At 42.4% G+C, this 17,725-nt stretch overlaps 1 protein-coding gene across 1 annotated transcript in view; it reads right to left on the bottom strand.

Moving 5' to 3' along the window:
- Positions 1-3,805: 3,805 nt before the first annotated feature.
- The window catches only part of slc39a6 (solute carrier family 39 member 6), a 36,799-nt gene continuing 22,879 nt past the window's right edge, over positions 3,806-17,725 (bottom strand). The window contains exons 8-12 of the mRNA XM_023977291.2: positions 11,956-12,040; positions 11,042-11,440; positions 9,704-9,784; positions 8,981-9,171; positions 3,806-5,424 (exon numbers count right to left, since the gene is read on the bottom strand). Of these exons, the coding sequence (XP_023833059.1) occupies positions 5,272-5,424; positions 8,981-9,171; positions 9,704-9,784; positions 11,042-11,440; positions 11,956-12,040 (909 nt within the window). The 3' untranslated portion in view covers positions 3,806-5,271. The remainder of the gene's footprint in view (positions 5,425-8,980; positions 9,172-9,703; positions 9,785-11,041; positions 11,441-11,955; positions 12,041-17,725) is intronic.

Below are 17,725 nucleotides of genomic sequence, written 5' to 3'. Positions count from 1 at the left end.
TATGCAATCTGGTTTCAGAGCTGGTCATGGGTGCACCTCAGCCAGCTCAAGGTCCTAAACGATATCTTAACCGCCATCGATAAGAAACAATACTGTGCAGCGTATCATTGACTGGTCAAGGCTTCAACTCTGTCAATCACCACATCCTCATTGGCAGACTCGATAGCCTTGGTTTCTCAAATGATTGCCTGCCGCGGGTTCACCAACTGCTTCTCTGATAGAGATGTCAGTGTGTCAAATCGGAGGGCCTGTTGTCGGGCTCTGGCAGTATCTTTGGGGGTGCCACAGGGTTCAATTCTTGGGCCGACTCTCTTCTCTGTATCCATCAATGATGTCGCTCTTGCTGCTGGTTAGTCTTATCCACTTCTACGCAGACGACACCATTCTGTATACTTCTGGCCCTTCTATGGACACTGTTAACAACCCTCCAGACGAGCTTCAATGCCATACAACTCTCCTTCCGTGGCCTCCAACTGCTCTTAAATACAAGTAAAACTAAATACATGCTCTTCAACCGATCGCTGCCTGCACCTCCCCGCCTGCCAGCATCACTACTCTGGCGGTTCTGACTTAGAATATGTGGACAACGACAATACCTAGTGTCTTGGTTAGACTGTAAACTCTCCTTCCAGACTCACATCAACATCTCCAATCCAAAGTTAAATCTAGAATTTGCTTCCTATTCGCAACAAAGCATCCTTCACTCATGCTGCAAACATACCCTCGTAAAACTGACCATCCTACCGATCCTCGACTTTGACGATGTCATTTACAAAATAGCCTCCAATCCCTACTCAATAAATTGGATGCATATCTATCACAGTGCCATCCGTTTTGTCACCAAAGCCCCCATATACTACCCACCATGCGACCTGTACGCTCTCGTGGCTGGCCCTCGCTTCATACTCGTCGCCAAACCACTGCTCCAGGTCATCTACAAGACCCTGCTAGATAAAGTCCCCTATCTCAGCTCGCTGGTCACCATAGCAGCACCACCTGTAGCATGCGCTCCAGCAGGTATATCTCTCTGGTCACCCACAAAGCCAATTCTCCTTTGGCCGCCTCTCCTTCCAGTTCTCTGCTGCCAATGACTGGAACGAACTACAAAAATCTCAAACTGGAAACACTTATCCCTCACTAGCTTTAAGCACCAGCTGTCAGAGCAGCTGTCAGAGCAGCTCACAGATTCTGCACTTGTACATAGCCATCTATAATTTAGCCCAAACAACTACTCTTCCCCTATTGTATTTATTTAGCTCCTTTGCACCCCATTATTTATATTTTACTTTGCACATTCTTCACTGAAAATCTACCATTCCAGTGTTTTACTTGCTATATTGTATTTACTTCGCCACCATGGCCTTTTTGCCTTTACCTCCTCTCTCACCTCATTTGCTCACATTGTATATAGACTTACTCTGTATGTTTGTTTTATTCCATGTGTAACTCTGTGTTTTGTATGTGTCGAACTGCTTTGCACTATCTTGGCCAGGTCCAATTGTAAATGAGAACTTGTTCTCAACTTGCCTACATGGTTAAATAAAGGGTAAAATAAAATCTAATTAGCCTAGATAACAGTTAATGTTATACTGCTAAAATCAATATGGCATCATCAAAATGATGAAAAAGTTTATACTAATTATTTGCCTCCTTTTGCAATGTCATTGTATGTCCAAACCAATTTTGATTAAATCAGAGCTCATTGACAATGTATTGAGTAGAATGCTCAAGCAGTCGGGTATATGCTTCCCAGACAGGGTCTTAAAGTTAACGTAAACTCACCCCATTCCGTACAATGTGCGTAACCGCGACATTCAAACGAGGCTACAAAGAAACTAAATGGGACTGTAGCGACTGTGTTGACTTCAAAATCGGGGTGTGAGCTAGGTTTCTATTCAAGCGTTGATCGACATGGTAATGGCTCTATAGTATTGGAGAAAAGTTGAAAAAAAACGTTACATCTTGACGTGTCATGTCGTAACGTACAGCACGCATAAAGCAACTATTTCTGTCTTACAATCTCTCTCCACCAGGTAGCACTTCTCTCATCGTTTAAAACAAGAAATGGACAGTGACGGGGGTAAGGGGGGATACCTAGTAATTTTTTTCGTCATCATTGCATGCGATCATCATTCTCAAAGCCGCCGTTTACTTCTAAGATCACTTTAGCACCGCCCTAAAAACCGATTCAAATTCGACACAAACCTTCAAATAGGTATGTAATGACACATTATATAAACTCTTTATAATGTTTTATTTAAATTTTAGAGGCGATAAGGTGATAAGTTGGACAGATCAAGTGAAAAAAGCCATTTTCCCACACGACATCTGTTCTTCTCACTATCACGCATTAGTTTCGCTTCCCCACCCGCCATTTTTTTTTTTTAACCCGACGGGGCTCATTGCCTGCTTGAATTATGCAGAAACGGGCAGTGTTTAGGTCATGTATTTGATTTTGTTGGAAAGGGGAGAAATTGTGCTTTACAATGGTACTGACATTACAGTTGATCTGGAAGTATTACGTTTTTGGGGGCGCTAAAATAAGGGCAATTGTACGGACCAAGGCGATGTACGAGTTTACGTGAGTTTACATTACTTGTTCTTAAAAATGGCCATAGCGATCCCCTCGAGAGTAGCTTATTTTATTGTATCATTCATATAGCTTGCAAGCTAGCTAGTTGGCTATGCTAGAAATGATATAATCATGTTAGCTAATTGTTTCAATGCACCTTCCAAATGTGAAATTACAAGACAAAAACGATTCTTACTCTTAAATGTTCCTCCATGTCCTCTTCTTGGTTGTGAAGGTAATGTAACGTTAGCAAGCTAGCTAGCTAGCTAGCTAATCTCGGTCCCAGAGACTTCTGACCAAATGTGCACTCCATGGGGGTCTAAAATATGAAGTTAACACCTGACTGTTGAGTCACCACATACAGTATCCCGCTTGGGTGCATTAGCTTGTATCCATGAATCTTCACGTCAGCCCAGGTGATGAAGAAAGAGTTCTTCTATGTCAAGGAGGTCCAATGTTTTTTTCCGTCTGTGGAGCCTTTGCTTGAAGGCTGAACATGAATGATGAATAAGAAAAGGGTAACAAACAAAATACGTAACCCGACCTATGAGGAAATTAGATGTGATATGTTAAACTAAAGTTAAACAATTATATAAAATGTTAAAATGCTTGTTCAACGTATCACAGTTGTATGAAGTAGCACCTACAATTCAAGTAMCTCATGTTATATTTCAACATGGTACAATGACCAATGACTTGATAAGGTAGTGATTACATTACCTATACACAAATACATAAACACACAGAACCTGCTACCGGCAAATGGATTTAGACTGCCATCCAGTGGTCACCAAGAGGTCAAATGACTAAACTCACATTTTCTCTGGAAGCAATTTTCAGTGGAAGGCTTGGGGGATATGATTAAAAGTACAATAAGATGTCAAATAAATTATATCRAGCTAATGCATTTGTTATGCTAACTTTAACACATTTCTGGAAGCAATGTTTTTGAGTTTAGCTAACCAAGCTTCTTGGTTACAGCAGACATTCAAATTGTTTTGAATGCCCCTTTCAAGTTATAATAGCGCCCCAGTAATACCAGAAGTGAACAGTATGAAAATCTGAATACTGCCAAGGCCTATTCAGTTGTACTCTGTCAATTGAGTTCAATGTCAGAGGACCTGCCCGAGCAGCATAACTACTTTCAAGTTCCAGATCGAAAGTCTTTTCAATGTTCACGTTACATTCTTGTGGGTGCAGTCATACTCTACTTATCCAGCGAGGCCAAAGAGGTGGTGGTAGGCAATAACTTTTATTTTCTTCTGGAATGTAAAGGAACACATATTACATCCAAAGCTGCCTGACGTACACAACAGTAAAATAATGGCACACAAAATGGTTCTCTTCATGATGTACCTCTTCCTTAAACAGTGTGTGAAACAGATGAAAACATACATTTTTCCTGACCAAAGGTTTGGTTGTCTTTTCAAAACACAGCGAGATGAGATATTGGCACGATAACTTAAAAACATAATACCACTTTGAGTGGCTTCATTCTGAACAGACATAGATCACACATTCATCATAGGACCTTTGAAAGAAGTTACCACTATAATCACTTAGTGAAGAGAAAATGTATTCATGTATCAGATCGATCGATATCTATCTAGTCCCATGACTGGATATCCTATTGACACTGGCTAAATTAACAAACTTAGGGATAGAGATGGAGCCTTTTTTCTCTAATAGACTACTTTCAGGGGGAGAAAATGCTCAACACAGTGTTACTTGTGAGATACTGTACCTCGTAAATTAGCCTTGATTTGCAGAGCTATTTCAAACACATTTACAACCAACTTTCCTCTGTGAGGACAATGTAACAGACTTAAAAGACTGATCTAAGTCCCCCCCACCGAGTATAGCACTATGCACACAATTCCCGAGGCATAGTGATATTAACTGCCCTTAAATTGGCTTGATTCGTTTTGATCGGGCATTTAAAGACTTGGTGCACTGTTACCAAGGAGGTGGGTTAGGTTGGGATTAAAACAGGCTCAAGCCGACTGGCACTTACAATGTTTAAAGTCACAACCTGTGGTACAGTGGCCCCGAAATTGGYCATGAAGCCTCCTTGCCCAATCAATGAGCTTTCACTTGACCCTTGTGGATTTGAAATAAACACAACATTAAAAGGATTGGCCCTTGTTCTGACGCCCACAAACAAAGCTTGTCCTTTCCAAACATCSCGTCAACAAAACACGGTCCTCCATTTTTTTTTTTTTACTGTAAATCTTGACCAGAAATAAAACATGAAGCACACTAAGGTAAAGACAGACAGCTACGCAACACCAAAAGGTTTGACAGACATAAAAAACACATACAGAACACATGCCAATTGACATTTTGCAACAGTTGAACCTTGACCAAAAATAAATGTTCACACTAATCATTTCTTTTTCACTTCTTGGAGGAGAGGAGATGAGAGGGAAAGACACCGTAATGGCTGACTCGTGATGTGGCCACTTGGCAGGTGAGACACACGGCGCTTGGTCCTGTCAGTTTGAGYAGTGTTTCTCAACACTGCTGGTGTTCCAAGGATGCCTGTGCATGTGGGCTTACAATCAAATTTAAGGCTACATTCTGTTCTAATCAACTAACCATGTTCGATTAATCTATTCCTTCTCCCAGTACCAAGTTCGGTTTGGAATCAAACCTGCAAACACAGGGGTCCTTGGAGACCAGGTTTGAGATCCATCAGTTTAGAGGTCTATTTCCAGCTGGATTTTATGTTCAAAGATTGCGATGAGCAGCATGATGCAGAAGCCCAACAGGATGCCTGCGTTCTGGAGCAGGAAGAAGCCGCAGTGGCTGAAGCCGTGGTCCCCAGCATCGTTGTGGAGCATCTCRGGGACCTGTGAAACGTCAAACATTGGTTTGTACTGAATGGAACTTATCTGGTAAAGCAGCTTCTAATTCGAGGCATAGAATCAAGTAAACAGGTAAACATCCCCATTCTCCACCCTTCCGCTAAGTACGCAATTTTACACTTTCTTGAAAGAATTTAACAATGGTGGAAACGCTCTCCAACCAATAATTACACCAACCCTTTGCTTTTAAATGCATGATGGTAGGGGCCGCACGATTTATATTGAAATTGCTATATTGACATGTGCAATATCCATATCACAAGAGATCCATATTTTTACTATATTTTGAAACGCCACTGAGCCGCTTGTAATGTACATTTGTGGTAACAGAAGCCTCCGATCACAGACGCACATTAAATTGTATTCCTGGTCGAGAAATTGCTCTTATGCAGCTTTGGAAGACATCGCATGCATTCAATATGGCCACAAGAGGTCAGACTTGAGAGGAATTAGCTGGGCTGTAAAACAGTCAGCTGCCTGTGACAGCCCAGTCAGTCCCTACCTGATTCTCTCACGTACGTGTGTGTGTAACTGCTTCTCTCACGTACGTGTGTGTGTGTGTGTGTGTGTGTGTGTATGTGTGTGTGTGTAACTGCTTCTCTCACGTACGTGTGTGTATGTGTGTGTGTGTGTGAAGAGGCCATATGGTTCAGAGGGCCACTTATCAGCAAGCTAAGCAAAAGGCTAAGCAACAGTACAACGCTGTTTGCCTTGGTGGGATGGGTATTTTTGACAAGTCCTGCTGAACCAGCATAACAGATGGCAATGACTGTTGGTAAAAAAAAACTCAATGTTGCTCTGTTGGTGGGAGGACAACTGACTACTGCTAAAAAAACACTGTATGGCCTGAAAATTAGGGGTGTAACAGTTCACCAACCCRACGGTTCGGTACGTATTGCCGTTTTGGGGTCATGGTTTCCATTTAGCAGGAAAATGAAATGTCAACAGTTAAATAAACAAAAATGTTGTACAGTAAGWAAATGCAAAGTGTTGGTATTCCTGATTCCATACATTATCACGAGACATAATGACTGATGAGAGAACAAAAATCAGGAACACCAACACTTTGTATTTTCTTAAATAGTGTGTTAAAAAAACACACTATTACTCATCAACAACACTAAAATAAAGTGCAATATGAGTGTGAAATCAATATGTAAACATGGCTTAGACATTGTATAGGTCTATGCTAAAATGTTTTCTTACAAACAGAAAGAAATATGTGCACTTGTGTGACTTTCATAAAGGGRGTGTAGCACAGTACTTCTCATTTCRCACTCRGGTATAATGTGATGTCACAGTGCCTTCGGAAAGTCTTCTTGGGTATGACGCTACAAGCTTGGCACACCTGCATTTGGGGAGTTTCTRCCATTRTTCTCTGCAGATCCTCTCAAGCTCTGTCAGGTTTGACGGGGAGTMTCGCTGCACAGCTATTTTCAGGTCTCTCCAGAGATGTTAGATTGGGTTCAAGTCCGGGCTCTGGCTGGACCACTCAAGGACATTCAGAGACTTGTCCCGAAGCCACTCCTGCATTGTCRTGGCTGTGTGCTTAGGGTRGTTGTTCTGTTGGAAGGTGYACATTCACCCCAGTCTGAGGTCCTGAGTGCTCTGGAGCAGGTTTTCATCAAGGATCACTCTGTACTTTGCTCCATTCATCTTTCCCTCGATCCTGACTGACTCCCAGTCCCTGCCGCAGAAAAACATCCCCACAGCATGATGCTGCCACCACCGTGCTTCACCGTGGGAATGGTGCCAGGTTTCCTCCAGATGTGATGCTTGGCGAGTTCAATATTGGTTAGACCAGAGAATCTTGTTTCACATCGTCTGCGAGCCTGTAGGTGCCTTTTGGTAAACTCCAAGCAAGCTGTCATGTGCCTTTTACTGAGGAGTGGCTTCTGTCTGGGGAGACGAAGTTGTGCTGTTTTTGTCCGGTGGTAGGAATATGTAAACGTGAGGTGTCGGCTGCTGAATAGGATATTCTCGTTCAGCGTTGGCAACATACTCTCTGTCCATCGCCATTGTAATCTACTGGGAAGCCAAAATGTTCCCAAACTGGAGTTTTCAACGAGGATGGAGAATCCTCCAGGTTTATCAACCCCACCATTCACCATCGTGCATAACTAGTCAGTGGTGTAAAGTACTTAAGTAAAAATACTTTGAAGTACAACTTTTTTTTTAATGTACTTAACTAGGCAAGTCAGTTAAGAACGAATTCTTATTTACAATGACGGCCTACTGGGGAACAGTGGGTTAACTGCCTTGTTCAGGGGCAGAACGACACATTTACATGTGTCGTTCTGCCCCACATTTCACACAAGTGCACATTTTTACATGTGTCGTTCTGCCCCTGAACAAGGCAGTTAACCCAGTGTTCCCCAGTAGGCCGTCATTGTAAATTAGAATTAGTTCTTAACTGACTTGCCTAGTTAAGTACATTTAAAAAAAGTTACGAGTACTTTTGGGTGTCAAAAAATGTTTGGAGTAAAAAGTACATTATTTTCTCTAGGATTATAGGGAAGTAAAAGCAAAAGTTGTCAGCTCAGGGACTCTATCCAGCAACCTTTCGGTTACTGGCCCAACYCTCTAACCACTAGGCTCCCTGCTGCCCCAATATATCTGTACTTTATTATTTATATTTTTGACAACTTTTGCTTTTACTTCCCTACAATCCTAGAGAAAATAATATACTTTTTACTCCAAACATTTTCTCTGACACCCAAAAGTACTCGTTACATTTTTAATGCTTAGCAGGACAGAAAATGGTCCAATTCACACACTTCTCAAGATAACATCCCTGGTCATCCCTACTGCCTCTGATCTGGCGGACTCAAACACAAATGCTTAGTTTGTCTGAGTGTACCCCTGGCTATCCGTAAATAAATAAAAAACAAAAAAGATAATTGTGCCGTCTAGTCTGCTTAATTTAAGGAATTATCTTGATATTTAAGTATATTTTTGCAATTACATTTACCTTTCTATTGGTGTTTTTTATATTTAAAACCAAATACTTTRACTCAAGTAGTATTTCAATGGGTGACTTTCACTTGAGTCATTTTCTATTAAAAGGTATCTTTACTTTTACTCAAGTATTACAGTTAGGTACTTTTTCCACCACTGTAACTAGTTCCCGGCTGCGCCTCATAAAAAAGAAAGTTTGAAACGCAGCTATTAAGATGCAAATTTTGATCACAACGTGAGCATAGGCTCTAGTTGTTTTAACGGAATAGCCTGAAATGTTAGTTTTTTCAGCTCCGATTTACTCAACAGGCACACAACGCAGCGTAGGCATAGCCTATAGGCCTAAAGTTTTTATTTAAAAAAAWATMTATGTACAGAGGTCCCTGTATGAACAGTTRGGGTARGAATATGTGTACCGTTACACCCCTACTGAATATGACTATGGCCTGTGCAAAACATATTAAAAAGTATGGCCAATAACGCTATCATTTACAAAGCTACACCATCTTCATTACAATGTCCTTTCAAGAACCTGCGAGGACACAGACATGCATGTTAATAATGTTCAAACCGTGGGACTTACCATGTCCACCAGGGCAACATACATGAAGAGCCCGGCGGTGAGGGCGAAGATCCACATGCAGATGTTGTCAGCGTAGTGCCCAATGAGGATGCCCGTGATCATGCCCAGGTACGCCATCATGGCAGACAGCATGTTGTAGAGAATGGCCTGTCGCACGGTCATGCCAGCCTTCAACAGCACAGCGAAGTCACCTAAGGGGGAGGAAGGATGCAAGGCTTTAGGACACATGGACCGGAGAAAAAGACGCAGCAGTTCAATCAGAGCAGTGCACTGGGGCAGGGCCGAGGCAGTGATTTTTTCTAAATTCCTTTAGCAGCGGCACTGCACCAATGTTAAATTGTTGCCAAACCCCCAAAATATGGAACATGAAAAAATATTTCCGAATAGGCGCACTTTCAAGATGCTAAAGCTGTCCACGTTTACGAAGACAATCCCATAGTAGTAAGCTTTAATATTGGTCAGCTTGTCGTTGTGCGTTCTATGAGAGAAAAAACATTCCTCGAAGTGCTTTCAAATTGCAAGTGCTACTGCCAGAGGGAGAGAAACATGCAAAAGCCCAGTCATTGCACATTTTGATGCAATTGGGGAAAACCACACCTTTGAAAGCAGTGTTGACGGCTACTGTTAAAATAAAATAAGAGGGGGTGTTCATTCAACATCAAAAGTGTCCAACCTCAAGTTAAAATGACAGCTGTAAGTATTGGCTAGGCCGTTTCGTCTTACCCAGCTCGTGAGGCAGTTCATGGCAGAACACGGCRACCGACGTACTGAGGCCACTGGACAGCCCTTCCGTGAACGCCGCCCCTGTCATAAGTCATTAAGAAACATTAAATAACRGTAAAACCCTTCATTATGGGTCATAAAGATTGAGTTGAATAATGTAAACAAAATCAATGTTTATTGGTCGCGTACACAGTTTAGCAGTTYTWWRYYMRGSYMSSAAAMYKWTWRMTWWSTWYCTKSRWKCWAWRAAWWWAAYKAATAAAAAAAATACAGCAGGGTGATTACTGTAGCAGTAATCAAATGCAATCTATACGCAGCTACAAAAGATAGAGTAAGCCATGTAAAGAATCCAGTGTATAAATAAATATGCAGTGTGTATAAACAGTAACTAAAATACAATGTACAGTGGTAGAAATACTATGATGAGCTGTCAGACACACAGTATTTCAATAGTGCGAAACGGGAAGTGATCAACGGTTAAATGTCTATAGCGTGGGACAGCAGCCTTGGCTGTGGGAGCATGTACGCGAGCGTGTGTGCGTCTTTGTGCGTGTGCTTGTGAGTATGTGGTGTGTGTGTGTGATAGCTTGTGTGTGTCGTGTGGGAGTGCATCACCTGCTAGACGGCTAGTGATGGCTGTTCAACAGCGATGAACTAGACATAATACTTTAAATATCAGATCTTGACAAAACAGCAGATACAAAAAGAGTGAAGTTTCTCACTCTTAAGCCATGGTTAAAAAGTGTTCAAACCTAAGAGTATGTTAAACCGAAGAATATGTAGGTTCAAATTAAATTTCTCCTAAATCCTCATGTATAGTCATGACTAGTACTACTGGCGGTTAAGAGCATTTGGCCAGTAACCGAAAAGTTGCTAGTTCGAATCCACGAGCCGGCAAAGGTGGGGGGAGAAAAAAAAAATCTGCCGTTCTGCCCTTGAGCAAGACAGTTAACCCAAAAACAACTGCTCCCTGGGCTCCAATGATGTGGACTTTGATTAAGGCAGCCCCCCCCCTGACACAGAGGGATTGGGTTAAATGTGGAAGACATTTAGGTTGAATGCATTCAGTTGTGCAACTGACTAGGTATCCCCCTTTCCCTTTACAAAAATGTTAAGAAATAATGTTTCTGTAGAGCACTTTGAGAGATCAGCCGATGGAAGAAGGGCTATATAAATACATTTGATTGATTGATTCTATGATAGCGCACACTCATTTCTCTCTTCGTCAACTTATTTATATCATCCTCAAATAGCTGAAAAGAAAAACAAACATTAAAACATTATTATCAAACTGATGCTTTCCCCTTGTATTGAGGTCAAGTTAAAACTTGAACCCACCGATGGCCAGGCCGTCACTGAAGTTGTGCAGCCCGTCGCCCATGATAACCATCCAGGCCAGCGTGGCCACACCCGCCTGCTGGAAGTGTTGTTCCGAGTACGAATGAGAGTGGCTGTGTGGATGGTGGTTCTGAGAGTGGTGGTGGTGCAGGATGTGATGGTATTCGTGGTGGTGGTGGTGCAGGTTGTCTGCCTCGCCCACCGTGTCGTGGAAGTGGGAGTGGCACTTGTTCTCACAGTCCCCTGCTGTGTAGGTGGCAGCAGCCGCCGAGCCCGACACGGAGGCGTAGCCCTCGGGTGAGGTGGCGGGCGCCAGCATTACCTCCTCCTCCTCGCTGCCCCGGTGGAGCCCATCGCTGTGGTGGTCGCCGAAGTTGCCACCTCCGTTAGTATTCACATCTTTGGGGGATAGGGACACGACAGAAGGCAGGGTTAATTGTTTTGTGTGGGTTTTTTTTAGAGTGGGAATTCTCACTCATTTCTGTATTTTTCATGTTTATTGGAAAGAGACAGTGAGAGAAACAAAGTTAGGCGGACAGTGTGTGTTAGAACTCACAAACACTAGCATCAATGTGCTCCGAAGGTAATTGCTAACCAACAACACATGGTCGTTTAAATGTTAATCCTTTGGTCTTTTTGTCTGGGTTCTGACGCAAGGACAATGTCTTACTGGTGAAAATTAGCCTTTGAGCTAAATCTGCGTTACATAAATGCTGATTAAAGTGAATTATCCCTGTCATATAGACGTCATAAAAATAAAGTAAGTAAAAAGTTGGTTGCATGCATTGTCAATAAATGTTAGGATTATAAAAACTAGGAAGTCAAACTTTTGGTCTCTGCGTCTGTGTTTCAACGCACTGAGACAGAGTGAATGTTGTCACATTGTTAAACACAACGATCTCTTTCAGATTGACCTTCAATTGGCTTTAGGTCGTTCTCKTCCAGTCCCGGTAGTTTCTCAGGATCCACCTTGTCATCATTCTGGTCATATTTCTTCACCTGTTTGGTTAATAGGAGATGAATAGTGGTAAGAACAAAGATAATCYTCACATTTATGTAAATGATCATTGCTATCCGTAAACCAATTCTGCAGATCGCAACATACATGAAATCAAAGGCAGAAATACAAATACAAGATGCTGAATGATGGAACCATGTAGTTGTAACGGGATTTCCCCTAGGATTGTTTTCAGCGGTGGTGAAAAGGGTGAGGGGGCATTGCTACTAGCATAAGTACAACGAGACGCTAGCTGCTCCCATTCATCGAATTGACTATCCATTTAAAAGCGTGTCTCGGCAGAAATACTGTACACGCGTCTTGTGTAACTAACCTTGTGGGGACACACAATTCAGTCCCATTCAAAATCCTATTTAACCTAACCCCAACCCTAAAACTAACCTTAACCCCCTAGAAATAGCATTTCACAGTGTGGAGACTAACAAAAGTTCCCCAGTTTGTAAAACAAGTATAGTACCACAAGTATAGTACCACAAGTATAGTTAAACACACACACACGTACAAACATTAAGAACACCTTCCTAATATTGAGTTGCACCACCTCCCCCCTTTTGCCCTTAGGACAGCCCCTACAATAACCCGTTTAAAGGGCACTTCAGTCTTTTGTCTTGCCCATTTACCCTCTGAAAGGCACAAATAGACAATCCATGTCTCAATTGTCTAAAGGCTTAACAATCCTTCTTTAACCCGTCTCCTCCCCTTCATCTACACCAGTGCTTCCCAAACTTTTTATAGTCCCGTGCCCCTTCAAACATTCAACCTCCAACTGCGTACCGCCTCCCCTCTAGSACCAGGGTCAGCGCACTCTCAAATGTTGTTTTATGCCATCATTGTAAGCCTGCCACACACACACTATACGATACATGAGTTTGTCACAACCCGGCTCGTGGGAAGTGACAAATAGCTCTTACAGGACCAGGGCACAAATAACAATAATGTAGCTCTTTATTTAACCATCTTACATACAAAACCTTTTTAATTAATCGAAAATAACTCACCACAGGTCAATGAGAAGGGTGTGCTWGAAAGGATGCACATTACAACCCAACATTGCAGAGTTTTGGAGAGTCTCAGTCTTAAATCATTTTCCACACACAGTCTGTGCCTGTATTTAGTTCATGCTAGTGAGGGCCGAGAATCCACTCTCACACAGGTACGTGGTTGCAAAGAGCATCAGTGTCTTAACAGCTRGATTTGCCAAGGCAGGATACTCTGAGCGCAGCGCTATCCAGAAATCTGGCAGTGGCATCTGATTAAATAACATTTTCACAGAACCACTTGTTACAATTTTGATGAGGCGCTCTTGTTCAGATATCGGTAAGTGGACTGAAGGCAGGACATGAAAGGGATAATGAATCCAGTTGTTTGCGTCATCTGTTTCGAGAAAGTACCTGCGTAATTGCAAACCCAACTCACTCAGGTGCTTCACTATATCACATTTGACATTGTCCGTAAGCTTGAGTTCAATTGCACACAAAAGTATCATACAATGATGGAAAGACCTGTGTGTTGTCCTTGCAGACAGATTAGAGATTCTTAATATAGCCTCAATTTTGTCTAGCACATTGAATATAGTTCTGGAGTCCCTGTAATCCTAGATTCAGCTCATTCAGGCGAGAAAAAAACATCACCCAGATAGGCCAGTCATGTGAGAAACTCGTCATCATGGTCAGACAAGTGAAAGTTATGGTCAGTAAAGGAAACTTTAAACTCATTTCTCAATAATAAAAAAAAATTGGCAATACTTTGCCCCTTGATAACCAGCGTATGTTGTAAAAGTGTTACATGGTCCATGCCCATATCATTTTGCAAAGAGCAGAAAATACAGTTCAGGGGCCTTGCTTTATTAAAGTTAACAATTTTTCACTGTGTCCAAAACGTCTTTCAAGCTGTCAGGCATTCCTTTGGCAGCAAGAGCCTCTCGTGGATGCTGCAGTGTACCCAAGTTGCGTCGGGAGCAAATGCGTCCACGCGCATTATCCCTCCACTGTCTCCATGTCATGGCTGTTGCGCCATCAATACAGATACCAACATGAGCAGCAGCTACAGTTGGCTACATACGGACCATTTGTGGAATTCGTGAGAATCGCATTTTTATTTGGGGTACCCCGAACGGCATTGCGTACCCCAGTTTGGGAATATCTGATCTACACTGGTTCGAGTGCATTTAATAAGACACATCAGTAATCGATCATTGCTTTCACCAACAGTTGAAGTCGGAAGATCACATACACTTTGGTTGGAGTCATTAAAACTCGTTTTTCAACCACTCCACAAATGTATTGTTAAACAAACTATAGTTTTGGCAAGTCGGTTAGGACATATACTTTGTGCATGACACAAGTKATTTTTCCAACAATTGTTTACAGACAGATTATTTCACAGTATCACAATTCCAGTGGGTCAGAAGTTTCCATACACTAAGTTGACTGCCTTTAAACCGCTTGGAAAATTCCAGAAAATGATGTCATGGCTATAGAAGCTTCTGATAGACTAATTGACATCATTTGAGTCAATTGGAGGTGTATCTGTGGATGTATTTCAAGGACTACCTTCAAACTCAGTGCCTCTTTGCTTGACATCATGGGAAAATCAAAAGAAATCAGCCAAGACCTCAGAAATATTATTGTAGACCTCCACAAGTCTGGTTCATCCTCGGGAGCAATTTCCAAACGCCTGAAGGTACGACGTTAATCTGTACAAACAATAGTACGCAAGTATAAACACCATGGGACCACGCAGCCGTCATACCGCTCAGGAAGGAGACGTGTTCTGTCTCCTAGAGATGAACGTACCTTGGTGTGAAAAAGTGCAAATCAATCCCAGAGCAACAGCAAAGGACCTTGTGAAGATGCTGGAGGAAACAGGTACAAAAGTATCTATATCCACATAACCTGAAATGCCGCTCAGCAAGGAAGAACCCACTGCTCCAAAACCGCCATAAAAAAGCCAGACTACGGTTTGCAACTGCACATTGGGGACAAAGATCGTACTTTTTGGAGAAATGTCCTCTGGTCTGATGAAACAAAAATAGAACTGTTTGGCCATAATTACCATCGTTATGTTTGAGGAAAAAGTGGCAGGCTTGCAAGCCGAAGAACACCATCCCAATCGTGAAGCACGGGGTGGCAGCATCATGTTGTGGGTGCTTTGCTGCAGGAGGGACTGGTGCACTCACAAAATAGATGGTATCATGAGGTAGAAAAATACTTCCAAAGTTGTGGCAAAATGGCTTAAGGACAACAAAGTCAAGGTATTGGAGTGGCCATCACAAAGCACTGACCTCAATCCTATAGAACATTTGTGGCCAGAATTGAAAAAGCGTGTGCGAGCAAGGAGGCCTACAAACCTGACTCAGTTACACCAGCTCTGTCAGGAGGAATGGGCCAAAATTTACCCAACTTATTGTGGAAGGCTACCCGAAACATTTGACCCAAATTAAACAATTTAAAGGCAATGCTCCCAAATACTAATTGAGTGTATGTAAACTTCTGACCCACTGGGAATGTGACGAAAGAAATCAAATCTGAAATAAATCAATCAATCTCTATTATTCTGACATTTCACATTCTTAAAATAAAGTGGTGATCCTAACTGACCTAAGACAGGGAATTTTTACTTTGATTAAATGTCAGGAATTGTGAAAAACTGAGTGTAAATGTTTTTGGCTAAGGTGTATGTAAACTTCTGACTTCAACTGTATAGTTAAACACACAGACTGAGTGTACCAAATATTAAGAACACCTGCTCTATCCATGACACTGACCAGGTGAAAGCTATGATCCCTTATTGATGTCACTTGTTAAAATCCATTTCAATCAGTGTAGATGAAGGGGAGGAGACAGGTTAAAGAATAATTTAAGCCTTGAGACATGGATTGTGTATGTGTGCCATTCAGAGGGTGAATGGGCAAGACAAAAMATTTAAGTGCCCTTGAGCGGGGTATGGTAGTATGTGCCAGGCGCACCGGTTTGTGTCAAGAACMGCAAAGGTGCTGGGTTTGTCACACTCAACAGTTTCCAGAGAGTATCAAGAATGGTCCACCAACCAAAGGACATCCAGCCAACTTCACACAACTGTGGGAAGCATTGGAGTCAACATGGGCCAGAATCCCTGTGGAACACTTCCGACACCTTGTAGAGTCCATTGKCTGATGAATTGAAGTTGTCCTGAGTGCTAAAGCAGGGGTGCAACTCAATATTAGGAAGGTGTTCCTAATGCTTTGTACACACACATATTCAGAAAGTATTCAGACACCTACACTTTTTTCACAATTTTTTAACGTTACAATCTTATTCTAAAATGTATTAAATAAAAAAGCAAAAACCAAGCCATGAGGTCAAAGGAATTGCCCATAGATCTCTGAGATAGGATTGTGTAGAAGCACAGATCTGGGGAAGGGTACCAAAAGATTTCTGCAGCATTGAAGGTCCCCAAGAACACAGYTCCCCAAGAACACAGCCTCCATCATTCTTAAAATGGAATAAGTTTGGAACCACCAAGACTCTTCCTGGAGCTGGCCGCACATGCAAACTGAGAAATCGGGGGAGAAGGGCCTTGGTCAGGGAGGTGACCAAGAACCTGATGGTCACTGACAGAGCTCTAGAGTTCCAGAAGGACAACCATCGCTGAAGCATTCCACCACAGATCTGGGGAAGAGTATCAAAACATTTCTGCAGCATTCAAGATCCCCAAGAACACAGTGGCCTCAAATCATTAAATGGACAAAGTTTGGAACCACAAAGACTCTTCCTAGAGCTGGCCACCTGGCCAAACTGAGCAATCGGTGGAGAAGGGCCTTGGTCAGGGAGGTGACCAAGAACCTGATGGTCACTCTGGAACTCTAGAGCTCTGTCAGAAGGACAACCATCGCTGAAGCATTTCACCAATCAGGCTTTATGGTAGTGGCCAGGCGGAAGCCACTCCTCAGTAAAAGGCACATGACAGCCAGCTTGGAGTTTGCCAAAAGGCACCTAAAGGACTCTCAGAACATGAGAAACAAGACTCTGGTCTGAAAAAAACAAGAATGAACACTTTGGCCTGAATGCCAAGCGTAACTTCTAAAGGAAACCTGGCACCATCCCTATAATGAAGCATGGTGATCATGCTGTGGGGAWYATTTTCAGCGGCAGGGACTGGGAGACTAGTCAGGATCGAGGGAAAGATGAACAGAGCAAAAGTACAGAGTGATCCGTGATGAAAACTTMRTCCAGAGCGCTCAGGACCTCAGACTGGGGTGAAGGTTCACCTTCCAAAAGAACAACGACCCTAAGCACACCGCCAATACAACGCAAGAGTGGCTTCGGGACAAGTCTCTGAATGTCCTTGAGGTGACCCAGCCAGAGCCCGGACTTGAACCTGATCGAACATCTCTGGAGAGACCTGAAAACAGATGTGCAGTGACGCTCCCCATTCAACCTGACAGAGCTTGAGATAATCTGCAGAGAAGAATAGGAGAAAATCCCCAAATAAAATGTGTGCCAAGCTTGTAGTGTCATACCCAAGAAGACTCGAGGCTGTAATCGCTGCCAAAGGTGCTTCAACAAAGTACTGAGTAAAGGGGTCTGAATAGTTATGTAAATGTGAGTTGTTATATTTATACATTTGCAGCATTTTTTTTTTTTTAACAACAGTTTTTGGGAGAAAAAAAATAAATATATATTCCA

This window comes from Salvelinus sp. IW2-2015, linkage group LG32 (assembly GCF_002910315.2).
Source record: "Salvelinus sp. IW2-2015 linkage group LG32, ASM291031v2, whole genome shotgun sequence".
In the NCBI taxonomy this organism is placed as follows: Eukaryota; Metazoa; Chordata; class Actinopteri; order Salmoniformes; family Salmonidae; genus Salvelinus; species Salvelinus sp. IW2-2015.
Note: the sequence above shows the minus strand (reverse complement) of the source record. Positions and strands in the feature narration are given on the sequence as shown.